Source organism: Apodemus sylvaticus, chromosome 19 (assembly GCF_947179515.1).
Source record: "Apodemus sylvaticus chromosome 19, mApoSyl1.1, whole genome shotgun sequence".
Classification (NCBI taxonomy): Eukaryota; Metazoa; Chordata; class Mammalia; order Rodentia; family Muridae; genus Apodemus; species Apodemus sylvaticus.
Window position 1 is genome coordinate 35,067,997 of NC_067490.1, and position 27,747 is coordinate 35,095,743.

General features: G+C 42.8%; 1 protein-coding gene across 1 annotated transcript; it reads right to left on the reverse strand.

Annotated features, from left to right (window-relative positions):
• Positions 1–373: 373 nt before the first annotated feature.
• On the reverse strand, positions 374–27,377 carry Nus1 (NUS1 dehydrodolichyl diphosphate synthase subunit). The gene is made up of 5 exons (XM_052163480.1): positions 26,824–27,377; positions 10,705–10,830; positions 9,893–10,042; positions 4,985–5,084; positions 374–1,840 (listed from the first exon to the last, which is right to left on the reverse strand). Exons 1-5 carry the CDS (start codon positions 27,242–27,244, stop codon positions 1,750–1,752), a joined length of 888 nt encoding a protein of 295 aa, XP_052019440.1. The 5' UTR covers positions 27,245–27,377; the 3' UTR covers positions 374–1,749.
• Positions 27,378–27,747: the final 370 nt, after the last annotated feature.

Sequence of the window (27,747 nt, forward strand, 5' to 3'; positions counted from 1 at the left end):
AGGCTCTACTCCAAAGGGTAATTTCACAAACTTCATTATAACAAAACTTGAGTCCTCTTATTTCAATTGAGTCCAGTAAATTTAATTCATTAAAGCTGTGCATACCCCAGAAAGTCTATAAAGGATATTTATACCTACTGTGTTTAGAAAAGGCCTTAAATTGCCTTAAATTACACACCTCTCTGCCCCTCCCCCATCCCCAGAGGGAATAAAACCAGAACACAGACCATACATAGCACAGGGGAACAGAAATGGGGAGTTCTCTAACAACCTTTAGATACACTGTAGCTTTACACAGAATTTTGGCAATAAATTAAGTCTTTAAAATTTTGTATAAAAAACTGAAGTGCAAAGTAATGTCACTGAACCAAAATTCATTTTAATTGTTTTATTTCAAGTATATTTAAAAATCATAAATGGGGTTTGTAATCCAAAGCTGAAACATATCTTCTTCAGAGTCTGACAAGCAATTCCAAACCATTCGTCCCAAACCCATTTTCTTAGCTTTCTTTTTTCAGATTTCTGAGGCCTATATGTAACCTGCTCTATTCTAAATGTACATGACTCTTGTACACCTGTTGGTAAAAGTTTTCTGAAAACTGTCCATCAAGTATAAAGAATGGTTTCCATCCAAAGATTAACAGTGTGGTAAAAAATCATTAACCATTTATCAAGAATTCAATTCAGTCAGAAGCAGTCCTGTTCTCTAGAACACAGAAGCCCAAGGTCAATTCTGCTTACAGACTTTGGTAATACAGGCCTCCATCCTACTTAATCAGTAGCCGCTGTCACTGAGGTTGACTGGGAGAAGAAAATCCCAGGTGCCGCTCAAGAGGGGCAGGTTACTTCTGAGGACAAGAGCTGCCTTGGTAACTTCTCTCGGATGGTTATTTTTAAATAAGCTAATGGAAACATTTTTAAGATGGTTTGGGTACTATCCAGCATCTTCACACAAAGAAGGAGATCAAAACTGTACTTTAAGAGGTTTTCCATCTTTAAGATGATTATTTATTCACCTTGTTGGGTTTTGAGTGCCTAATTCAATATTTAAACATTTTATGTTCCATACATCAAATATTGTAAGAATTTTTTTTTTCAAATGATCTCTATAGCCCAGAACAGACAGCAGACTAATCCTCTCAAGTCACACTGTTTACTCTAATGAAGAAATGAAATGGACGGAAATCTGAGGGCTCTGCTTGGCAGGCAGGCAGGCAAATGTGACCATCCGGAGCCTCTGAGTGTCACTCAAAATGAGAATATTTCCCCTTAGTAAGTCAATATATTATTCTTAAAAATTAAAGTTTGGTCACTAAAAAAAGGCTGAACAAAAATTATCCCCACCCACCACAGACAACTAAATCAGTCCTACTCACGCCTACTCCCCAGACAAACAGGGGAGTAGCAGGAACTGAAGGCTCGAAGCCTGAACCTCAGGTCCTGAGACACACTGCTGCTACTTGCTTCAACTCCACTCCGTGTTCTCCATTCTCCAATGTGCCCCATTTATAAATTTATTTCCATACACACCCACGCGCACACGCACACACACACATAGACACAGACATACGCACGCACACTCGCTCGCACTCACTCGCTCTCAAGTAAGACACTTTTTTGTGTTTGTTGATAAATTATGAGGAATATGAACTAGGTGTGTACAGGGTTTTATAGGTACTTTGTAAACATCAGTGTCACTTGGGTCCTTTTCTCCAAAAGCCTGAAGTCAAATTATGCAACCAGAAACCATCACTTTCCCAGACGCTGTTCACAAGCTGCGTACTGCCGAAGGGCGGAGAAAAAGTCCTCATAGCTGATGCTTAGGTGAGAAGGCAAAGAGCTGGGAAGAGAACACAGGGGAGATGAGATTAACAACGATAACACGGGGTGCAGGGTCCGAAGGGAAGTCAGGGGCAGGAAGAGGAAACTGAACACAGAACAGGCTAATCTTGTCAAAATGCGAGCGCTGTGAGACCGCTCAAGCAAAGATAATCTGCCCTTCTTTTTACAAGAGAAAATTCATATACAGTGAATTAGATTCACAATGCATTAACATAAAACCTACGTTAAAGTTAGAAATCTGTGTATTAACAATGTACCCAAATACACGGTAAGAACTCTGCACGTTCATGGTAAAACCAAGGACTTCTTAACTCATGGCCAGAGCTGTGTACAATTACCACACAGTAAACGACCAGTAAGTGACTGTGTAACCCACCCCCACAAACCGCTGCGGTTACACTTATCCTGTGAAGACAAGCAGAGGAAAAGCAGTATGAACACAAGAGGAGAGAGTTCTAGGTACTTTGAATACATGAAAAAATTTTCAAAAATCAGTATTAAAAAGCCCTCTATTTTGTATAGCTTCAGAATGAGGTTGGGAAACTCAAAACTGTAAGAGCCAAACACATGATCAGATTAAAAAAGCCACATTCAGAACTCCAGGCACATTACACACACTTACACTTTTACTTACACAAACACACACACAACCCTACTATCAAAAAAACTCCTGCCTGACCCCTACCCATGATTCTCTTCCGCTACAGCTCTTTAGTATCCTTCCTCCAACTGCCAAGGATCTTGTAAGTGGCCAACTTTCCCTCTAATCTCTCAACATCAGATGAAAATAAGAATGTCTGCTGCCAGCGTCATCTTACTCTCCTCAAATGATGTTTAAATGACGGCATTGCTCCTTAAACATGCTTCATGCCCCTAAACCGCCAACATCCCTGTGTCTTCCTACCTACCAGTGTGTGCCTATTCTGTGTCTGACTGAATGCTCCAACCCCTCAGATGATCTGACATCATGGTCTTAGTCTTCTGAACAGCATACAAATACAGACAAACCTCAACCAAATACGAGCACTAGAAGAAATGGCCAGACACAGGTCCAGTGGGCAACCTGTTGTGTGATGGGTGTCTGTCACCTGTGCTTTTCAAATCCTCAACTCTACATTAAATGCCTATCTAAAAAATAACAGTGACCAGGCAGGGTGGCATATGCCTTTAATTCTAGTACTTGGGAGTCAGATCTCCTGTTGAGTTCAAGGTCAGCCTGGTCTATATAAAAAGTGTCAAGACTAGACAGACCCTATCTCAATAATAATAATAATAACAACAACAACAACAACAACAAGAGCAGCAGCAGGAGTAGTAGTAGTAACAACAACAGCAGCAGCAGCAGCAGCAGTAGTAATAACAGATTAGTCCAACTTTCAAGCCACGTTACTGAGCTGCATAGCTGAGACTAAAGACCTAACAGTCTTCTCTCCACTTTCCAGCTAACTTCTTGGCACCGACCTGAGAACTTTCTGAAAAGACTTGGCAAACCTTGGGGCAACCAGACCCAGGCCTCTGAGCAGGATAACCAGGCCTGGAGGGCCGAGCTGCACGTGGTCTGCTTCCCCTGGGCTCCCTCCGCTGTGGCTGCAGCGGCTGGGCGATCGCCCATACTCTCCGTGTGCTCTTGAACCTCTTCATTTCACACTTTCTTTTCTTCTACTCTCAAACCTGCAGTTCTTACAGGATGCTTTGGAGAGCTCCTGTTCTGACCAGGTCGGCCACTTCTAGGGCACAGGTGCTCCTTTTCGTTTTTACCCTTCTTATCCCATCACCAATTCTACACGTGTGTGTCCTACTAAGTGTTCCCATTAAAAAGTGTACAGCCTTGAGATCATCCGCATTCCCCCTTTCTAAGTAGGGCTTCCCTTTACTCTCAGATTTCCTCTCAAAATGACTCTTCCAGTCAATTCAGCTTAAAACCTTAGGCGAATTTTCACTTCCTTGCCTAAGTTTTACTATAATTAGTAAAATGCATGGTATAGTCACATTCAGTAAATAATTCTCACAGGACAAATGATTTCTAGTATTTTTCCACTCATAATGTAAAAGCTGAATATATTTAAGTCTTCTAAATCTCTCTTTTATTCTAGCTAGCCATGGTAGCACACACCTTTAATCCCAGTACTCGAGGCAGAGATAGGCAGATCTCGAGTTTGAGGACATCCTGGTCTACAGAGCGAGCCCAGGACAATCAAAGCTACATAGAGAAACCTGTCTTGTGGGAAAGAAAAAACCTCTTTTATTCTACAACAGGGGTCACCAAAAGCAGTCTGTCTTTGTTTGTTTATTTATTTTGTTTATTAGACAAGGTTTCAGGCTTGTCCAGAACTCAATTACGTACGTCAGACTAGCTTTGACCTGTTGCTCCTGTCTCAGCCTCCTGAGTACAGGAATTATAGGCATGTCTACCTTAACAGAATATTTTTATAGGTAAAGTCATACTTGTTTACGAGCAGTCTGTGATTTAGCTCTACTTGCTGAGTCAGGCAAGTTTAATGGTTAAGCAAGAGGCACATGACCTGAAAAGTGTAAGATACTCATTTTCTGGCTCTTACAAGTCTGCAACCTTGCTCTACATGAGTAATCTCATCCCCTCACTGCACTCGTCCCAAATCGCAGCAGGTAGAGCCCTTCCACTCACTCTGCTTTCTCCAGTCCAGCTCCAGCCATAATGGCCAAACAACCTTACAAAACAGCAGTCCAGTACTACCTATGCTTCAAGCTATTTCCACTCCCAGTCTACTCCTCATTGTGCCATCAAACCGGTCTTCAATCCGTTCATACTACTGCTCCAGCAGAAGAAGTTCCCTGCATCCCTACGCCACAGACTTTCTGTTGCTTCTCCCACTCACTATGCTTCTCACTGTTACTATGATACAAAATTTCTCCTGCCTGGCTATATTCCTACTTTGTCTGTGGAACAAGAACCCCAGCACTCAGTATTCACTCACATCACCTAAGAGCACTAATGTCAATGCCAAACATCTGTGCAATCACATACTTTACTGTCTGATTCATATACAGGCCTTTATTTTGCCACTCATGTTTAAGCACCTGAGTTAAAGGAGGAGGCATTAGCATTAGGAATAGTACAGTGCTGGGATCAGAGGACAAAGCCAGCACACGTTCAGTTACTTACACGATCTCAGTCAATCTGATTTGCCAGGGAAGAAAGCCTAATGTGCTGTCCACAGGACCAAACTTCAACACTAAGTCAGGATCAGGGAAGCCATGTGAACCTTGGGAATAAAGACACACATAAAGTTACCATGTACCATTTAACACAAACACTCAGAGGCTTCTGAGGTTGCCTTGCCTGTTCCCTTCAGACGCCTCATCTGAATATCTCCAGCCCCACCCCCTCCAAACAAGTACTATGTTCACTCCAAAGGCGCAAATTCTCAAAAGTCTGTCCAGCTACACTGATACCTTATGAAGTAGCTCAGTTCTCACCCTCTAAAGCCCCTTTTGTCTTAACATTTTGGGAAAAACATTGCTTTGGGGACATACTGCTTATGTTGGCCCCAGAACTAAGAAACTTCCAAAAAAAAAAAAAAAAAAAGGAAAAGTTTGTTGAGAATTAACCATCTCTGGGCTGGACAAGTGGCTCAGTGATTGAGAGCCCATAATACTCTTCAAGAGGACAAGACTTCAGTTTCCAGCACCCACCACTGCAGCTCTATGGAATCTGACACCCTCTTCTGGATTCCCAGGGCATGCGTGAATGAATGAATGAATGAATGAATGAATAAATAAATAAATAAATAAATATCTTCTAAAAAGAGAGAGAGAGAGAGAGAACTCAGGAAGCAGAGGCAAGTAAATGTGAGTTTGAGACTAACACTGTCTAAATAGTGAGAGCCTATCTCAAAAAAAAAAAAAACACAAAACAAATAAACACAACAAAAATGCAACAGAGGAAGGAAAAAAAGAAAATACCTATCTCCTTTCATTCCATGCCCATATCTTACTAAAAAACCTAAAACACCAATTCCCAGCTACACCTTGTAAATTGTCTTCAGTGTTCCATTGATCTAAAACAGCCTTAAGAGAAAGGAGGGGCCCGGACAACAGTGATGTAAAGAAACACCTGAAATCTTGTGCCTTTTACCTTTACGAGTTAAGTCAAAATGGACCTAAATGTAGCCTATAAAACTTGAAAAAGAAGAAGACACAAGAAGAAAGGATTGAGAGTTTGGGATAAGCAAAGAGCTCTTACATAAAAAAACAAATGTATACATGATAACCACACAATAAAAACGTGAGCTCATAAAAATTAAACATGTTAAAGAAATCACTGTTAACAATGAGAAAGTAAGGAGATATTTGTTAACCCTGTATTTTATCACTACTTTTTTACAAGTGCAGGCAGATTATCAAAGGGTATCATCCTAAAACAACACTCAGAGGAAAGGCGCCGGCTGCCACGGCGGCCATGCCTGACGGCCTTGAATTGTACAGGGATGCATATGGTGGGAAAAAAATAACTGCTACAAGTTGTGTCCTCTCGTCTCTAGGTATGTGCAACACACACACACACACACACACTATAAATTAGCCTATAATAAAAATAGGCGGAGATATTTAAGCACATACTTTACCAAATAAACTACAGGTAGCAAGTGAGCACATTAAAGATATTCAACATCATTATCCACGAGAAAAATTAGTTAAACACTATCACATACTTCATCAGTAACGAGGAGACATAGCCGACCTTTCTCACAAGGATATGAAACAGATGAAACACTCATTCACTACATGATGCAACAATTCCATTGTTAGATATCTACCTTAGAGAAAAGAAAACATACCCACACAGAGGTATGCATACAGGTGGTCACAGCAATATTAAATATCAAAAACTACCAACAATGTCTATCAACTGGTGAATGAATAAAATGAGGTATAGCCACAGAACAGAATACACTCAATGAAAGACTCTCAAGTAATGGACAAATAATAACACTAAACACAGACAAACCTCAGCAGTATTGTGCTTGCTGGGTATCGTATCACATGCCTTTAATCCCAGCACTCTGAAGGGAAAGGCAGGTGGATCTCTATGAGTTTGAGGTCAACCTGTTCTAAATACTGAGTTTCAGACCAGTCCTGATATTATAGTGAGACTCTCTTTAAAAGAAAACAAAATAAAGAGAGGAGGAGACACGCAGATCCAGATGGCATCAGATGTGTTTCTGGTGTGCTGAGAGATTAGGAATAATCAGATAAAAACTTTATCATTGTATATATATACACAATGGAGTACTATTCAGCCATTAGAAACAATGAATTCATGAAATTCTTATGCAAATGGATGGAGCTGGAGAACATCATACTAAGTGAGGTAACCCAGTCTCAAAAGATCAATCATGGTATGCACTCACTAATAAGTGGATATTAACCTAGAAAACTGGAATACCCAAAACATAATCGACACATCAAATGATGTCCAAGAAGAACGGAGGACTGGCCCCTTGTTCTGGAAAGACTCAGTGAAGCAGTATAGAGTAATACCAGAACAGGGAAGTGGGAAGGGGAGGATGGGGGAACAGAGGGTGGGAAGAGGGCTTATGGGACTTTTGAGGAGTGGGGAGCCGGAAAAGGGGAAATCATTTGAAATGTAAATAAAAAATATATTGAATAAAAAAAATTAAAATGGAGCTAAAGCTCCTTTGCTTAGTCAAATGACCCATTTTAAGTTGTTTTTTCATAGAAAATATGAATTTTTGTTTTTTAATGAATGCTACTGAAAGCAGTAGTTTTTTTGTTTTTTGTTTATTGTATGGCCCAGGCTAGCCTGGGAATCACTATGTAATCCAGGCTGATCCTCCTCTATCCCTTTTCCCAATGTGATAACTTACTGATCCCTATACACATTCACTAAAAATACTTTTTGAAAACTTTATCATTGTAAATTGACATTATATAATTGGGAGTTTCATATACATAAATATATTTGGTTAACTATTCAAAAAAAAAGAAAACAAAATAAAATTATGCTGAGTACATACATGCTCAATATTAGGCAGGATATGAAAATCCACATACTATATACGATTTCTAATAAATACAAAATTTAGACAGAAAGCAAAACAATGGTTGTCTTATGATTTTGGGAGGGAGGGAGGCGCCCAAGGGAAGTGTGAACACAGCAGTAAAGGACTAACAGCTAACTAAGTTTAAAAGACTGTAAGAGAATCAGAGCGTCTGTTCTGAGAGTATGCCTCCTAGTAATCTGAGAAGCCACACCCATAAAATGATACCAATATAACTGCCCACACGCGAGTCAACAGGGGCAACAGCAAGTCATGCTCAAGTGCACAGGATGGAAACCCATGAGGCCTCCTCCTACACAAAGCACTACAGGCAACCAAGAAAGCTAAGAGGAGAAAGCACACCAACTGGTTATCTGGCACCAAACGGTCAGTCCCAAAGATATGCATACAGGTTAAAAAAAAAAAAAAAAACATAAATTCAAAATAAAATGTGGAAGGGTAATATGAGAGGATCTGGAGGAAAGAGAGGGAGAATACCAATCTCAAAAAAAAAAAAAAAAAGAAAGAAAGAAAGCTGGGTGGTAGCAGCACACACCTTTTAATTCCAACACTAGGGAGACAGAGGGAGGCTGATCTCTGAGTTTGAGACCAGCCTGGTCTACAGGGGGGAGATCTACGACAGCCAGGGCTATGCAGAGAAACCCTGACTAGAAAGTATGTATGTATATATGTATGTATGCATCTATCTATCTATCTATCTATCTATCTATCTATGTATCTATGTATCTATGTATCTATGTGTATATATGTATGAGACACATATATATGTAATATATATATGATAAAAATAATTTCTAAAAAGCTACATACATTTTCATTATAAAAGAACAAATCCTGAAGCTCCTAGGCTCTACATACTTCCCTACGGGCTATCTGAAGGCCCTCTATGGGGCCACCCCAGGCTACCATTTATGACATATTTATAAATTCCTCTCTGATTACGCTTCAGACAGTCCAAGAACTGGTCAACGTCTGAGTAACTCTGCTGAAGGAGCTCTCCGAAAGTCTGCTGCTCTCTGGAGCTAACTGAGCCCACAGTCGCCCAGTGACAGAGCAGGAGGAGAGCAGGAGTTAGCAAGGGAGGGCAGAGGGCCGGGATGAAGAGCTAAGTAACTGAGTAAGGAAGTAACTGCCTGGTTAGTATAGGAACGTGGTACTCTATGTGAATGAATGAAAAACCAATGCTTATCTTGGTATCACAAGCCATCAATGGACATTCATTTTTAGAAAGATTCTCTTTTTTTTTAAACCATTAAAGACAAGGCTAGGAAGAAGGACCACTGAGTTAGGGCAAAAGGTTCCTAAAGGGATTCAGCGAGAAACAGCGCACCAGACTATCCTAAGCAGTGTGGGGTGAGGTGGGGACGCATCCATGCTTATGTATGAGCATTTACATTTAATGCTGTACTTTAGCAGAGTGTGACCTATGCAGTGGTTTGTCTGCATGCGATGAATGAGCACGCAAAGGAGAGCTGAACCGGCTGCGTTGGGGCGACCACCTCACAACCACCTCACAACCAACTGTTTTAACTGGAAGTGGACAGAAAAGAGCCACAGCCCACTGAAACCCCAATTTCCAAGAATATTCATTTTCTAAAAAATCCTCAAAAACCCTTCCCTTGAGCCATCAAGATGGTGGAAGGGAACTCCACCCGGCCTGGGAGCAAAATTCACATTCACACAGCAGAGGAAGAGAAGCAATTCCAGAAAGCTACCTTCCGACCGCTGCCCACACACATACCCGAATTAAAACAACTGAGTAAATCTTCTCCTTTATTAAATCTTCCTGTTATGTGCAAGGCTAAGCTCCACATCCTGAAATCATTTTCATATGTGAGTCATTAAATATCAGCACTGTAAGAGGTATAGCAATAAAAGCCTCCTGACCCCCAACCCCAAAACAGCATCTGATTCTGCAGCCCTGGCTAGCCCTGAAAAGAATTTAAATTCGCTATCATCTGTGTGTTTGGGAAACATTTCGGACTTACTAAGCAAGCTGTCTAGCAGATCTACATCCAGATCTGTGGGCTTCCTCTGCTGCTGGGCTACTAACTGGCAAAAGTCCTGGGCAGCTCTCAAAATATCCGCTTTTCCATCTTCTGGGGACAGCACCTTCACTGCCGAAGGGCAATTTAAAACTAGAGAAAACAAGAGACAAGATAAGATTTATAACACTCTTCCGTATTTATTTCAAAATCAGATTTATGACGTAAGTTCAGATCAAAATAAAGACACAATTGTGATAACAAGGAACCACTCAAGCTCTTCCGTGTCTGCTTTTCTCCTCTGAAAGGAGCCCTGCATCCCGGGTCTATGAGTAAATCCTCTATAAAAGAGGCTACCTACAATTTTTGTTTATCTAAAAATGCAGTCAATTTAGCAGTAACATAAAAGAAAACTACAGACTAAAGAACACTGTGTTTCAGTAGAGTGTGTGTGCACTATCCATACGCCTTTCTGACTCTGGAAGGTAATTTATAAAGGTTAGGGTTCTAGCTAACCGTAACAATGCAAAAGTATTACATATAAACATTGTTTCCTATTGCCCTATAGGAAAACCAGGTTTGTGCAACTTATATACACACTAACTCACACACAACTATACATGCCTGGGTTTCTCTGCTCATAGACTATAAAATCTGCCTGCTTAAATAAAGTCTTTAACATGGGCTCATTTATGTATGTCAATTGTTATTTTATCATTTTCTGAACATTATCTCCTAGCAAGATAACTTACTGATAATAAAGAATAAAAAAGCAAGATAGAACACACCAAGTGCCCAACCACCCACACACTTACCTTGATCGTCTTTGTCATTACTATTTGCAAACTCTGGTGAGTATTTGGAACAATCTTGGCCCAAAAGTTCCTGTTGCTGTTTTAAAATTTCATCCATCAATCTGGAATTATTTCTCTTGAAAATACCTTAAAAATAAAATTATGAACAAATAAATCACAGCCAGGTTAGATGATGCTCTTCAATGGCTAATGGATTTCTGCTGTGGATACAACACTAGACCCAAAGCCGCATTTCAAGTAAAGTAGAAATGACTAATCTCAAACTAGAATCTAAACGGAAGTGCGACAGCAGAGCTGGGTAATACCAGAGTCTGGCTTTATCCTCAGTCAGAACAGGGGCCAGGGCTGCCTACTTGGAAGCAAGTGAACATGGAAAGACTAAGACCTGTGAAGGAATTAGAGGCCCCCTCACCTGAAACCTTTATTTACATAGTAGGAAACTGAAATCTAGTGTCCTGAAGGAGCTGGACTTTGCTCCTAATTCCCAGTCTAACATCTTTTCTTTGCAGGTTTATTATACACATTAAATGTTACTGCCTCATTTTTATTTGTGTTATAATAAAAGTAGTATAAATTATGCACAAAGTAGAAGATAAAATAAGAGCAAAATTAGGAAAATTTAAATTGAAGTGCAGAAGAACAAACGTGAAATGTGAACTTCCAACCATGCACAGAAGCTAACATTTGTTACCACTACATCCCCTAGAAAGAAAACAAAACTATGCATACATTTAATGTTCTAACTTTTTAAAGAAAAGAAAAAGAATTGGGGAAAATGATGGGGCAGGAAGAGAAGGGAAAGGGGAGAGGAGAGAATCAGCCGACATTAAGCTGGGCACAGCCACGCAACAGCAGTGTGGTGATCTCAGGGAAAGTGGCCCCCACCGGCTCCGAGGGAGTGGCGTTATTGGAGATGTGTGGCCCTGTGAAATAGATGTGGCCTTCTTGGAGGAAGTGTCAGCAGGGGTGGGCCTTGAGTCTGCAGAAGCTCACACCAGGCTCCTGCTTATTCTCTCCCCCTGCTACCTGCTGATCCAGATGCAGAACTCTCAGCTCCTCTCCAGCACCATGGCTGCCTGCACGCTGCAGGCTTCCACCGTGGCCATAAAGTACTAAATCTCTGAAACACGAATGAGCCCCAATTAAATGTTTTCCTCAATAAGAGATTCTAGGGTGTCCTCATGGCATGAGAAAACTAAGACAAAAAGTAATAAAAAGCAGTGCCTTACAATGAAAGAAGGCTTATTAGATAGAAGAAGCAAGACATGGGGGCCCACAACGTGTCTCAGCAGGTGGGCAAAAGAGATTGCTGTGTGTTCAAGTCAAACTTCATATGGTAGAAAGAGCCAACTCCCACACGTGTCTTCTGACCTCCACACACATGCCCTGGTACATTGTCACCACCACCACCACCACCACCACCACCTCCTCCTCCACAACCACCACCACCACCTCCACCACCACCACCACCTCCTCCACCACCACCACCACCACCACCACCACCACCACCACCACCACCTCCACCACCTCCTCCTCCACCACCACCACCACCTCCACCACCACCACCACCACCACCACCACCACCACCACCACCACCACCTCTCCTCCTCTTCCTCTTCCTCCACCACCAACACCTCCACCAACACCAACACCAGCAGCGCCCCCCACACACTAAATAGATAAATAATGTAAAAGTTTCTTAAAGCAAGATTTGAGCTGAACTGAATCTAGGAATTTAAATAGCTCCATATAGAGAGGGAATAGATAGGGCAAATACTTAGGACAAAGTGGAATCGGATCTAGACAACACACACACACCGGCTGCTGAAATGGTACGTAGGGAAAAGGAGCGAGGGAGACACGGAGCTTTACTTCACACTGCTTGCCAACAGGTATGGACAATGCACAGACAAGCAGCAGACTGCTACAGGACTCCTCAAATAAATCAGTTACGCCAAGGACAACTATAAGCAACCTAAGTATAGAGAAGATGACATAAGACAGCCTTTATACCAGGTAGTAGAAAATCACATTTCTTAAGAAATATTTATTTGGGCAGGAATGCCTGTCTGCCATGGGCATGGGTGCCATAGCACATAAGAAGACAACTTTAAAGGCGCTGGTTCTATCCTTCTGCCTAAAGGTATGCGGGGCCTCGGGTGGCTCATGGTTAGGAGGGCTTCCTGTTCCTTCGGCTGACCCAAGTTCAGTTCCCAGTGCACACGCCAGGCAGCTCCAACCACCTGGAACCTGTGGAGCCCACGTCTTCTTCTGGCCTCTACGGCTGCCTGCGTTCACACCTGCACATTCACACACACACTCACACTCACACAGTTAAAAGTAAACTTGTTTTCTTTTACTTCTTCTCTTACTTGGGCATTTTCTTTGACAGAGACTGTAAATTAGGAAATATAAGAGTGAACGTAAGAGCTGAGGATGGTAGAGCATGCTATAAACCTAGAATTTGAAAGATGGAGGCAGGAGGACCAAGAATTTAAGGTCAGCCTTCCTACAAAATAAGTTCAGAACCTGCTTGGGCTGTGTAAGGGGGACAACACCACATACACACACCCAAAAAGTGGTTGTTTTGGAATACCCATATCCAAGCAAGTTTGAGTTAAAAAAAAATACCACACCAGGCAGCCCAACCACCTGGAACCTGAGCTCCAGTGGAAACACAATAATTTCAGAGGAAAGTGGTTAACATCAGGAACTACATGTAGCAATGTTGAGAATAGGCATACTTGTGCAAAGATAGTTACAGATGTTGTTAATTTCAAGTCAAAACCTCACATACATAATACAAAAATGTCCGTGACATGCAAAGGGCAGATAAATACATGATGTAGACGTAGACATATAAGTATTACAAGTCTCAATTATCTACTAGAATGCAGTCCAGGCCAGCCAGTGCCATAGGGTGAGACCCTGTCTCAAAGAAAACAAGACAAAAGAAACAAAAAATTAGACAACAATTTAGATTTTAAAAACTTAATTAAAAAAAAAAACACTGTAAAATATTAGTAACATTCAAGCCAGGACATATCAATTTATTTTAAAAGATGGCGGAGTGGGTCTGAGAGTTGGCTGCATATGTGCCTGTAACCCTAGTTAGGCAGGCACACAGGAGAGCTGCTGGGCTTACTGGCCACCAGCCTAGCTGTGGTCCAGTCAGAGGCCCTGCTTCAAGGGCCCACGGGAAAGCAAAATAAAACCTGATGTTTGATAGCCTGATAGCCTGCTCTGGTCCCACAGTGCACGCCGCCCTACGCACACCGCCCTTGTACTCACATGCGCTTCTGTCTCGCTTCTGCCTATCAAGATCACAGTAATCCCCCTCTGACCAGCTCTTTAAGACCTACATGTTAGTCCTCACTCGTTTTGCAGCTTTATTTTAGCTTCCAGATTAAAAGTGGGAACACCTCGCAACTCTTGCTCTCTTTAAGAAGAGCACTCCCGGGAAGCACTCTACTGGGCTAAGGTTTGCCCAGAACTCGTCTCTTGCCTCTGCCCCCAACAGTGCTAGAATCCCAGGTACCAAAGAAGTACTTAGTCACCAAAGTGGGCCTTAGGTTTTCCAATCTTTACTCTTCCCGCCTTCACTTCCCTGAAGCACTGACATCAACATCTGTTTCCTTCTCACATTCTCCATTGTTGGCTGGCCATCCTCTTCCTCCTTCTCCTCTTTCTCCTTTTCCTCTTCCTCTTCCTCCTCCGCTTTTCCACAGAACCTTTGTCCTACCTCCCAAATGGAAAAAACAACTCAGCCCCCTCTCACCGCCCATGTGCTTCTCCTTGAGTTGTCATTCAGAGACCTTTAAATCCACTAGGGGACAGGACCAGAGTGAGTAAGTATGGCAAAATTTAGGGTGCATATGTAAAGGTATGCCAAGAAACCTAATAAGAAAATAATGCAGCATCTCTATAAAATTAATGTAAAAACATTCATGTTGAACAAGACATTTACATTTTATGTAAGAGGCTATTGTTCTGTTCCTTATATGTCTGGTTCATCCCAGCCCTCACTTCTACCTTCAAGTTGTGTAAACAAGTAAATGTGAGCAGAGTGAAGTCATGGTAGGATATCCGAAAGGGCTGGCTCTCTAAACAATCAGGGTGTAGTGGCTATTCCTGGTTGTCAACTTGACTATATCTGGAATGAACTACAATCTAGAATTGGAAGGCTCACCTATGATCCTAATCTGGAGGCTCAGAGATATAAGTTTCTGACCTGGATCTTGGCATGGAGATCTTGAAGCATAGTGGCTATGAATTCCAGAAGATTAAGAGATGGAGATCTCTGAGTTCAAGATCATCTGGGATTAAAGGCATGGAGAGGCACATGCCTTTAATCTGGGCTACACCCTCTGCTGGAGATCTATATAAGGACATTGGAAGAAGGAAGACTTACTCACTCTTCCTTGCCAGCTTGCCTCGTGGGACTGAGCAACTGCTAGATCCTTGGACTTCTATCCACAGCTGCTGCTGACCATTGTTGGGGAGTTGGATTATAGACTGTAAGTCATCGACAAATTCCCTAACTATACAGAGACTGCCCATACGTTCTGTGACTCTAGAGAACCTAAACTAATACACAGGGTAAGTTGGGGGATGGCACAGTAGCTCACACTTAAGGAAACTAAAACAATCAAGGGTACTGTGGATCTGAGGCTAGCCTAGGCTACATCTAAAATTCCAGGGCATCCTGGGATACATACAGCTTGAGGCTGAGACCTCATCTCAAAAGGGGAAGGGGTAAAAGTAAAAGTTATATGCCTTTAGGGTTAAGGCATGGAGGAAAACAGGCACCATGAGAACTCTAAATGATGAGGGGAGTGGGCAAGCCTCCGGTTCTAATTCTAAAGGCAGCACGAGCCGCCCAGCCACCCAGGCATCCTCTCCACTCGGGAGCATTGCCACCTTCATGCCACTACTAAGCTCAGCTCTCTGGCTACTGCGCACCCTCATTCCTTCAGTCCCCTGCCACCGTAGTTTCCAGCCACTGCAGCCCTCTTCACGCCCTCCCAACGCTTCACTAGGTTACCCATTCCTCAGCTTTGGCTACACCTCCCAGCTGTCATCTTCCATGACTCCACAGTGTAATACACCACATAGCATAAACACCGCTGTCTGTGCTCACACAGTAAATGGGTAGAAACAGTACCCGATTAGGAAACAAGTCAGCCTATTTCTTTGTGGCTCTATAATCAGCAAAATTAAGACTGTCTTATGTTTCCTACACTGATGGAGCTGCCCCAACCCCTATCCTCTGTATCCTTCCCTGGACTACCCTGTAGAAGTCTCCCAATTCTTTGCAGGGCAGTGACTGTGTCACTTCCCTCTAGAGACCTCCCCTGTGTCCAATTCTTCCCCCAACACACATGGATTTTGTTCAAATTCCTTAATAAACTTAACACTCAACGTTTAAGTAGCACCAACTTATCCAACCACCGCCACCATTGAAATACATTCTTATCTGTGAATTTCTAGTTTATGAATCTCCTTCCCCAAGTCACTTCCCGTATAAAAGAAATTTAATGTTTATTTAACAAATAATCAGTATACACCAACACCCAAAGGGACTGCATACTGAAAGGAAACTTTGGTTTCCAGGAACTTTTCACAATACAAGCAGACACTTCCTGACTGCATGCAGAATTTACAAGAAAAGAATGTCAGAGCCAGGCAGTTATAAAGTATCTCTATATAGACTGGCAGAGAGTTAGAGAGAACCTTGCTATAGGCTGAGCTGGGCAGACAAACAGTTAAAATATAACCTACAGTTTCTGTCTGAGGCTTTCGTGAATCAGATTATGAGGAAAATGACAACTAATGACACACAGCTTGACCACTATAACTGATCATACTCTGTGGCATTTATTTCATCTATGAAGTATGTAGGTATTGCTAGTGTACATTTCTCTGTAGCAATCTACACACACTTCACATCATACACAAGAAAGGCCTCAAACAGAAGGCTGGCTCTGACTGGCAGATTTCTGAGGTAATAGCACAAGGCATGTGGAAGGCTTTTTCTCATTTCATAATGCGCCTATTTGCCTTCTACAACCCCAGCTGACTGAACCAAGAACGTCGGACTGAAAAGGATGAGCACACACACCCAGTTTTAACCATTTAAGAAAACCCCATCTGAAAACACAACTTTGAAGACGCAGAATATAGTATTGCATTTTAACCATTTATTATAAGACAAAACTAGTGGTGCATGTGGCAGGGTGACTGAGAATTCAAGTCCAGCCTAAGTTACATAGTAAAACCAATAAAATAAAATAACTATCCTTAAACAATGAGGGAACAGATTCAGGATGGTCAAATAATTGTCCTTAAGTGTTAAAGGATTTGATCTGAAATCTAAGTCTAAATTACTACTCATTCAGTATTTATCACTCGTGTGTGTGTGTGTGTGTGTGTGTGTGTGTGTGTGTGTGTGTGTGTGTTGGTGGGTTGTGGGTTGTGTTGTCTTGGGAGGCTTAGGAAGTGTGGTCTTGCTGAAGGAAGTATGTCACAGCGTCATCACAGGAACTTTGATAGTTGTAACTAATATACCACACTTGTTTTTTCTTTAGCTTTTTAAAAAAGGCTTTGAGAAGGTTCACAGGTAGCCGGGCGTGGTGGCCACACCTGTAATCCCAGCACTTGGGAGGCAGAGGCAGGTGGATTTCTGGTCTACAGAGTGAGTTCCAGGACAGCCAGGACTCCACAGAGAAACCCTGTGGGGGGGGGGGGGGTGAGGGGGTGGGGTGGGGGAAGGTTCACAGGTCACACAGGTATTCTTGCAATAACCTGGAAATGTAAGTTTTGTAATGACCTTAGGAATTTCTATTTTGTTACTCTATAACTATCTTAGAAAGGCTTGATTTCCCAAAGGAAAATAATCATAAATAGAAAAGGGTTGTGAAAGAGTCATCTTAGAAAACACACTTGCATGTACACAGGGACACACTCCACAATTTCCATGAAAGAGAAAAACTTATGCTAGGAAACCTGCATCTCAGGAAAAAACAAAACAAAACACAAAACACGTAATGTTTAATGTTTCTTGATAAACATGAGCTATATGTGTTGGGAGCCAAATGCATTTCTTTTTATAGCCTCAGAAATGTGTGTAACTGTGGTACTAAAAACTAAGTGCAAAGTTTAGACAACAAGAGCATGTTCCCTGACCTTGCATGCTGCCGCTCTAGAGACTGCTCCTGTGCTAACTACCCAGCTAGCACAGCTGCTGTGCTTCTGGAATGTCCCTGTGCATGCCTACACACAGCACTCCAGGAGTCGGCAGCGGCTGTGTCTGCCGTCACTGATACAACACGCATCCTTCCTTGTTCCACTCTCCTGGACCTCTCAATCCTGGTATTCTACCCAAACCGTCTGGCTGGTTCTCTTCAAGTATCAACATAGAGAAGCTGGTATTTCTGGAAGGGAATGCTGTAGCTCCGTGGTAGAGCCCTTGCTCAGCGTACTGTAAGGCCCTGGGTTTGAATCCCCAGCACCACACATTAGCCAACCAAGAAACCAGAATTTCCTCAGCTGCAGGCTATTCTAGAGGTAGCTCTGTTGTATATTCTATCAGCATTCAAAGTTCATCTTTTTAAAGAAAGAAGAGTACTTCTGTGAGTATTTACAAGAAAGTAGAAAGAGTCCCAGATGACTTAATTATCATTTTGACACATCTGAGTCACCTGCAAAGTCTCAATTAAGAAATCACCCAGATCAGAGTGGACAACTCGGTGGGAGACTATCTTGATTGTTACCAGATATAGGAGTGCCCGGCACTCTACGGGTGGGTCGCATCGCTCCCTAAGCAGTGGTCCTGGGCCCTAAGAAGGTAGCTAAGCATGAACCTGTGATAGAACCAGCCAGCAGTGTTCTCTTTGGTTTGAGTTTCGGCTCTGACTTCCCATAATGATGGACTGTAAATTGTTAGCATAAACCAAAATAAACCTTTTCCTACCCTTTTGGTCGCAGTACTTTATTACAACAACAGAGAGAAAACTGAAACTAGGATATTACGTGAGACCAGAGACATTAGTCCTGGTAGTAAGTATAGGTACATCCCAAGTACAATAGGAATCTACTCGATGGTTTAATTCAGAGTTTGAAAGATGTTATTTTAAAATAAAATAGATCATAGCCAGGTTTGATGGTGTACACCGATAATGTCGGGAACGTATGCTGAACGATGCTGAGTTGAGGCCAGCCTAGGCAACAAGTGAGTTCAAGCTAGCCTGAGCTAGAGTGAGATTCTTTCTCAGAAAAACCAAGAGCTAAAACCTTGGCTTGGCGGCAGGTATTCACAGGCCCTGGATTTAATCCCCAGTTCATGCCATCCCAGAAAATTACTTTGGTGATAGATAAAGAATGGATTATAGAGGGGTCAGAATCTAAATAAAGACCAATCAGGGTCTAGTGTAGTAACACAAGTGAAAGATAATGTTGCTGAAATTTGAGTGGGACAGATGACACCAATACAAGGGGGCCACTCCACATACTTCATATACGGTTATAAAGGGCCGATGATAAGCTACAACTTCCAAAAGAATGTAACAAGATACTCAGCTGAGCTTTCAATATGAACAACCTAATGAAAGTGACTCCTACTTTCTAGCATGGAGGAAAATATGAGAGGGCAGATTTGGGGGAATTTTCAAGAATACTGTTTTAGACATGAAATGTTGGAGATACAGAGTCTCAAGCTTTGAGGCAATAGGGCTAGAGGTACAAACAATACAGTGATACTTAAAAGCACAGAAGAGACACCTGAGACAGCACTGAACTGTCCATACCCATTCAGCAAGCTGGACATGGCCAAGTTGAGCAGAAAGACAAGGGCTCATACATCTCACGTTTGAAAGAGAAACAAAAGAGAAGCCACCAGGCATGAGACTAAATAGGTACAGATGCGAATCAAGACATTCAAGCAAACATGGTGTTACAGAAACCACGAATACCTACATTTCAAAGAGAAATAAGTCCACCAGCCTAGTGTACACATAAGATTACAAACTGATCTCAGATTCCTTACTGCAGTCTTTTAAAATCTCTGCTCTGTCCTGGTGGCAACAGCAACACCAGAACGTTGTAGCAGTGGCAATAGTGCATGCCTTTAATCCCAGTACTAACACAGGAGGCAGAGGCAGGCAGATCTCTGAGGCAAGCCTGGTCTACAAAGTGAGGTCCAGGACAGCCAGGGCTACACACAGAGAAAAAAAAAAAAATCTCTGCTCTGAAAAGTAAACGACACTCTGGGATCGAACAGAGGTGTCAGTACTCAAGCCATCCTCAAGCCCAAGCAGGTGCACACTAGCCAGGCAATAAGACAGGGCATGACCTTTCCAAATTAAGAAAACCAGGAAATAAGAACTTTAAACAGGTATTCTTTCAACAAATCTTGCCTGTACTTCTTAAAGGTTCTTCAAAACTCATATGAAATGTATAATCAATCTAATAAAATGACTTTTAAAATACACATTTAATATATCTAAACATAACAAAAATTACAATTTTTTCCTCTTATTTTTCCTACAATTGTTCCTCTTATAGAAGCAGATCTTTTAAGAAACAGTAAAAAGGATTTATAGGTCAAAGAAAAGAAAAATAAACTGAAACAGTTTCCTAGTTATTAAGCTCCTCTAAACAATACAATTAAAGCAATTTTTTTTTAGGTCTAAAATGCCTGAGACCTAAGCAAATTAATTACCTGTTGGCTACCTTCATTTAACCTCTGTTACACACAACCATCACACTACTGGAGGGGAATCTTTGGAGAGGAAATCATATACTTAGTACTACAATTACTTTAAATGAAAATATATTAAAGTTTTACATGACTACCACAATCATGAACATAAATCCTTATAAGCCATTGAACTATTTTATTTTAATGGAGAGCCTCATTTTACCTCACAGATCAACAATTACTCTAGAATGTTAACATACTATAGAAAAAACAAACAAACACGTGCTGGTGGCTTCACATAATGGCTTTAGGCGCCTCAAACACAAGACGTATATAAGCTGAAGAAGACACACAGGCTTTCTCAGCTCCAGCTGCATTTTATTTTATGTGTCTGTTTCAGCAACATCCAGAACCAAGCCCAGAGCTTCACAGACGAGGCAAGAACACCCCCTGCTCACCCCACCCCCCACTGCACCCCAGCAGCATCTCCAGCTAAAGCTGCACGCTCTGAAACAAGGTCTTCACAACTCTACTTCTCTGACACACGGTGCAGCGGAGAGAAAAAGCCATAAGCTAAGCTACAATGATTTATACAGGTATCCTAGAGCTCAGGCGACTGTTTAGACCAGTGAACTATGATAAGGAAAACTACCGGCCTTAAAATGCCTTTCATAAAAAGTTTCTATCACCTGGAAGTCAGTACCAGGATACCAGGACCTGAAGACGATGCAATATGTCAGTCCATAACGGGGCTATTGTCTGTTCTCTAAATGGGAAAATCAACATAAGCTATAAGAACAAAAGCTTTAAATATAAAAAAAAAAATCGGTTCAAATTCTAAGCTTGGTTCCTTAGGGGCTATGTCTCTTGGCTTTCTGATTCTGTCTCTTGAGCTGCAAACCTTTTAGACTTACTACACGTTTGCAGAGCATGCAGCACACAGTAGGAACAGCAGAGGGGAAGGGAAGATGGCTCAGCAAGCCAAGGCCCTTCTTGTCTTTGAGCCTGGAGACCTGAGCCACGCGTGGTGGAAGAGGAGAGCCACCTCCTACCGGGTGTTCTCTGACCTCCATTGAGTGTGCTGTGAGACACGTACCTCAAAACCAGAACCAAAGAACTAAGTGGGTTTTTTTTAAAGAATGTGTAGCTTTTTAAAAATGAATTTAACAAAAAAAATTTTTTCTATTAAAATTCAATACATGGAGCTAAAGAGATAGCTCAGTGGTTAAAATCACGTACAGCTCTTGCAGGGGACCCAAGTTCACTTCCCATAACCAATACAGCTGCTAACTCTGGCTTCAGGGTATCTATCACCCTCTTCTGCCCCCCCTCTTGTGGCCTCCACTTCCGGCCTCCGAGAATACCAACACTTAAAGAGCATACACGAATTAGAAATAAATCTTCATTTAAAAGGCTTAATGCATAGCTCTAGTACTAGTTTAACAGAAGAATATTAAAAACAAAATTATTCCTTACACCAAAAAAACAAAGCAAGAGAGAACCTTTCAGAGATGAAGCAAGACAGGGATGAAATAACCTAAAGAGCCTACCAAGGAGCTGGGCTTGGCTGGATCCTCTAAGAACCACGATAGGATTTTGGTTTAAACAAAAAACAAACAAACAAAAACTTGCCAGAAAAAGGAGATGTTAAGATAAAATGTAATGTTCTAGGAAAACATGGGCTACACAAAGGTGAGGTTTGGGGACAGAGGTTCCCTTCCACTATTTCTACACATAGGAAAACAAACACCCCAGGTATACTGTTCGGTATACCAAATACAATTCTGAATGTATTTGGACTTTCACTACCCCTGCTATCTCTCTAATTCAACACAAGGAGAACAATCACAGAAGAGTCACATCTCCTGCTAGTGTCTATGTCACAGGTCAAACTAGAACTGACTAATTTCCTTTCCTGAAGGATTTAAGGTTCCACTCTTGGGAAATAAGAGCTGCAATTCAGTTCCTTATGCTTGTCAAAGAATGTGCACAGCCTAACCACAGCAGGCATTTAGCACCACACACACCCTGGAAGAAGCCAAAAGGAGAAGCAGAGAGAACATCTGTGGAGCTTCTGATGTATGAACATCAAGTGCAGACACAGGGAAGAAAACACAAGTATCTTTAGAGGTGCCCAAGGTTCTTAGGAAACCCAGGAACAGAGTCAGACTAGAGTAAAACTGACTCACAAAGGGCAGGAGACACTAGTAAGAGCTGGAGGTAGACACACAAGGATCAGAGTCATTTGCAAAACAGAAAACGAATACTCCAGAAAGAGGTGGCAGCAAATAGCCTATGGGTAGATAAGATATGAGGTAGAGGTTGGGGAGAAGTAGGCTGTGAAGACTGAGGTGGCACTGGGCAGTCAGTCCCTTTAGGGCTAGTGAGAAATAATTAGCCAAAATCTATTGCACAGCACAGATTTACAAATAAAGGGATAAAAGCAGAAAGAACAAGAAAATATTTTTTGCTGTCCTACTGCTGAATCTCATAATACAGAAAATAATACCTTGCTGACTCATTTCTATTTATAGTAAATAATGCCACCTCCAAATTGTCCACATGTGAATAAGAATGTAAAAGCTAAAACGTGGTGTGTGCATGTGTCTGTGGGCTCAGTACCACATCCACTAAGCTACATCTCCAGCCCATGATTGCTCTTACATAAGTGGCAGAGTACCTTTTGTTCTACCTTAAGGTCAAACTCCAGTGTGCAGAAGCACCACATAAGTGGCTTGATAAAAATAGAGATGCTTGGGTCGGACTACCTTACCTTAGCCGATCGGTAAGTGTGGTGAATCAGTGTTTCCTATGAACATTCAAGGACTCATTCTCAAACTTTCCTAAACAACCTACTACTGTAAGGGTAGCACCAACACGACCGGGCAATAAGTGGGTTCCCATCCCGACTATTTGGAGCACTGTGTGCTTCAAGTGAACACAAAAAAGCATAGAAACCCCAAGGCTGTAACAAACACATTTAAGAAACGTGCGGTTTTAGCACAATTCCTATCATAATCATTTTCTAAATCATAATCACACAAATAGTCAATTCTCCTTAAAAGAACTGTGAGCTCAAAAATTCCTGACCAATCTTCTAAGAAAACTTTAATTTCCAATGAATAAATACAGCAGAAGTTAGCATAATCAAAAAAGTTGGCAAGTACAATGAAAAACTATATAGGCTTAACTGAATCGCTCAGGGCTACAGTGCTCAACTTGCCCAGAGTTTGATCCCCAGAACAACCACCAAAAGCCAAGAAACTCCAGGGGAAGAACTCATGTCAAAACAAACAAACAAACAAAAGTCAGATTCAGACACATGCCTGTAACCCCAGCAGCAGAGAAGCCGAGGCAAGAGAACCTTCAGCTGAAGGCCAACGTACCAAGGCTTCCATGACAGAAGCAAACAACCTTGGCCATCGGTCCACGGGAAGAGACGATGAAAGTCAATGTTAATGGGCATTTTAGTCTATGGACTGAAAGCAACTATCAGAAAAAATGGTATTTAAATACAGATTTGAGGTTGAAGAGATGTAGGCTAGGGGGAAATTAAATCACAGTCGTGTCTCCACAGTGGCAGCTGTCACCTCCCCTCACTGAGAAGTGAAATCTACTTCCTTCATTCCAGTCAGACAGATGTGTGACTGCTTGCTTAAACTAGTCCTTGCAGCTTTGGACGGATTCTTGGAACCTTTGATCTGGAGGCAAGTGGGTCATTTTGAAGCCCTGTTACATAAGAAAGCCTTCAGCAGCCCTCTGAAGACAGGTGACCACCTCTCTCCCATTCCAGCCATGACGGACCAGTCATAAAATGGATGGCACACGGCAACCTTTGTGTCCCTGCCAGTTGACTGGCTGGAAATCTATGTATGTAAGCGACTGTGAGGAAGATTGCCCAATTGGACTGAGTCAACACATAATTATTTTAAAACTCTGAACTTTGGGATAGATTTCTATAAAACGTGGTCTGAGCAAAACAGCAGCCCGAGCATTCATCTTGTCTCCAATATTCTGTGCCAGAAACCTACCTGTTATATTCACTGTTCCCACTGCCCAACTCAACACTATTGTTTAAGTAAAAGCTAATGGGAATGCCACCAAAGAGGTGGCATTTCCAATTCACATATTGGGAGGGACACGGTAGAGTTTGAGCTCCAAATCCTATGTGCCTTTGGTGGGTCCCACTTCCCTTTTTCCTAGAGCCACCCGGGGATAATAGCACCTCTAAGAGAATTTCCTCTTTTCCCTCCCTGGTCTTTCATACTCATTTGTCATGACTCACGTATCAGCTTGCATTAATGTATAGTAGATATCCCTCCTTGAATGTTTTATCATTTATGTACATGTCAATACACCAAAAAATTTCTGAATATCTATAGCAAAACAATCTTAAATAGAGGCATACCAAAGGAAAGAGAATAAAGTGTAAACACCTTTATCTAGTCAAAGGTCTTTTTACTCGTTAAAACCCAGGCTTTTCCTTTCCGCTAACATCTCTCCTCCCCCATTTCCCCCACATTTTCCAACACATTTATATTAGATGCTAGACTTTCCCTAAAATACTAGTTATATTCGGTTTTCATTTACTCCTGCATGCTCATGCTTAAAAAGTTATGGTATTGAATATACACCCAATTATGGTTGCTGAAAGAACCAGTCAAAAGCCAGGATACATAAACTGAAGATCTCTCATTCAAACTATGAAATTATAGCCTTAAAAAAATGCTTTTATAACAGCACACAGAATCCTTGAAGTCTATTCAGTTTAAAAAAAAATGTTCCTTAAATCCCCATTTAGTTCTAGGTCAAAACTTGGTTTAAGTTAACTTCTTTTCATTGCTAATAATTTTCCCTCTAAGAAAGAGCACATGACACAGGACTTGAGTCACATCACAAAGTCAGTAACAGGAACTGCAGGAACAAGGAAGTGTGGCTGTATTGTGAACTCCGGCTTGGAAGCAGTCTCGTCAAACAACGCAGCTCTATCTTTTCCGTCTTACTGGAAGGAATCACATTACTTAATCACCTTTGTCAATCCACATTACTTAATGCCTTTGATTTTCATTTCTTATTGCCTTATTAGCTCCCTCTCTACTGACTGCACTGGTTCAGTGGAGGGCCATGTCACCTCCTAGACTTCTACTGGTTTCATGAGTCCTTCTGGAAACTCTGTACTGCCAGTCTCTGAATATATTACACTTTACCCCACAGGGCAAATTATCACTTCAGATGACAGGCTCCTGGGGAGCCTTACTGCTTGCTAGCTGTAAAAAAGAGGATAAAGTAGTCAGAGGTTACTATTACCCCAACCAAACTCCGCATTCAAATACGTGGCTGATAAAGATTTAAAGGTAAAACTCAAATTGCTTCTCCGGAGCATGCAGGCAATTTACCAGAGAATTAAAAAAGTCATTTTTCTTTCCTGCATTCCAATCCTCCCGACTCATCCTTCTCACCACACCTCAAGCTTTAAGGAAACACCGATGCATTTAGGATTGACGATGCATTTAGGATTGACGGAAATGCAAGGCTGACATTTCGTCTCCACGTTATCTCTCTCCTATTCTTCAACGCCCTACTCACATTTCATCTCCTCTACCCCAACTCTCAAGTTCCTCTCTTCAGAATCTCCTTTCTAGTAGAAACTTCACTCCTCAAATGTCATCCATCACCTATGTGAGTTTGTCCCTTTCTCTCCTCCAGTCTGAGACGAGGGCAAAATTCCAAGAAATATATTTGGCATAGCGCTTTAGGCTCGCATTAAGTGTCGAGTACTGTACTTAACAAAACCACGGTGAAACCCATTGCCTTGATTAGAACTTGCCGGAAGACAAGTGTATCAGGTACTATGCCGGCCTCTAAGGAGAAATGATAACACATGATTTCAGGCCTTCTTCCCGGCCTATCTAAAGTCTCACATACTTTTCAGAAACCCCGTTCAAATGTCACCTAACTCCAGGAGCTCATATGGAAAACCTGCGAAGCGGCTCCCTTCACCGCCCGGTCACCCTTAAGATGAGTTCACTGAGCCCCCTTGAAGAGACACTTTGGAGAACTCACAGACTGGTTACTGTCATCTCGCCGTTACTTTTATGACCTTGGGCAAATCAGTTAATGTTTGAACGTCAGCTCCCTCTTCTGTGAAACAAAGCCAGAGAAAACCATCTCCCTTAACGGACTACGATAAATATCATTTAAATGTTGCAAACACTAACCAAATCTAAAGACTTAGTCAATGTTCAGTAAGACTGATCTCCCTTCCTCGAAAGCACTGGCACCGTGATTATTCCTTACGGGCCAAGGGCTACCGAAACTCGCAGGGCCTGGAGAGGGCGGCGGCCTCGCAAAAGCACCAGGAACAAACTAGCTAGAAACGAAGTCCTCAGGCTCGGCAGTGCCCTGTCACCCCACCTCCTCACCTTGGTGGTCGTAGACGCTAATGTAGGAGATCCCCACGGCCATACACCACACCACGAGGCTGGCGATGTCGGAGAAGCTGGGCTCCTGCACTTCCTCGGTGATCACCAGGCCCATGTGCACCGGCAGCTTCTGCAGGGACCGGCCCTCCGCGCGCCAGCGCAGCCGGGGGTGGGTGGCGGCCGGTCCCGGTCCCGGTCCCCCGTGCTGGTGCCGGTGATGACGCCGGTTCCTGCCGACGGCCGGGGGCTTGCGGAGAGTAAAGACGAACGGCGCTAGGACCGCGGCGGAGGCGGCGCGACAGCAGCGCCGCCAGATCCAGTTCCAGGTGCCGAAGCGAACGCGGAGCCAGGAGGTGAGCGTGCGGTGCAGGCAGAGCAGCGCGTGCAGCACCCGCCACACCAGCTCGTACAGCCCCGTCATACTCCTGTGGCGCTCAGGCACCGTCTCCTCCCTCCGGCCCACACCCGCGGCGCGACGGGGGGTCTTATCCGCCCCAGCAGCCGGCGCGGGCCATCGCTCCGCGTCCCCCCACCCCCCGCGCCCGAGCCCCTCGCCACTGCCAACACCTCACCTAGCCCCCGCCGCCATCTTCCTCCGCCCTCGGCAGCCCCGCCCCCGTTAGTACATGGACCGTTCTGATTGGCTGCCGGGGAACTCCGGACGCGACCGGGAGTCGTGGCTGGCGATTGCCACGCCAAGGCTAAAGAGGGCGTGCGCTTGAGAAAGAGGCTGGCTCCAGGCCTCTGGCGCCCCCTGGGGTTGAGGAGGGCGACTCGCCAACGCCTCTAGCCTTTTTCTGGTGGAAGGGTTGGGCTGTTCCTCAGACTTCTGCATCTTGAGATTTGTTGCCTCACCCTCACGGGCCGTGACAAAAACGATTCCCAAGAAGTTAAAAGTAATCGAAACGAACTGGAAGTTACGCA

Coding starts and splice junctions, on each gene's coding strand:
- Nus1 (XM_052163480.1), bottom strand. CDS start 27,244: ATGACGGGGCTGTACGAGCTGGTGTGGCGGGTGCTGCACGCGCTGCTC. Junction 10,043..10,704: donor TAATGACAAAGACGATCAAG/GTAAGTGTGTGG, acceptor TGTTTTCTCTAG/TTTTAAATTGCCCTTCGGCA. Junction 1,841..4,984: donor ATCAGATTGACTGAGATCGT/GTAAGTAACTGA, acceptor TTCTCTTCCCAG/CTCTTTGCCTTCTCACCTAA.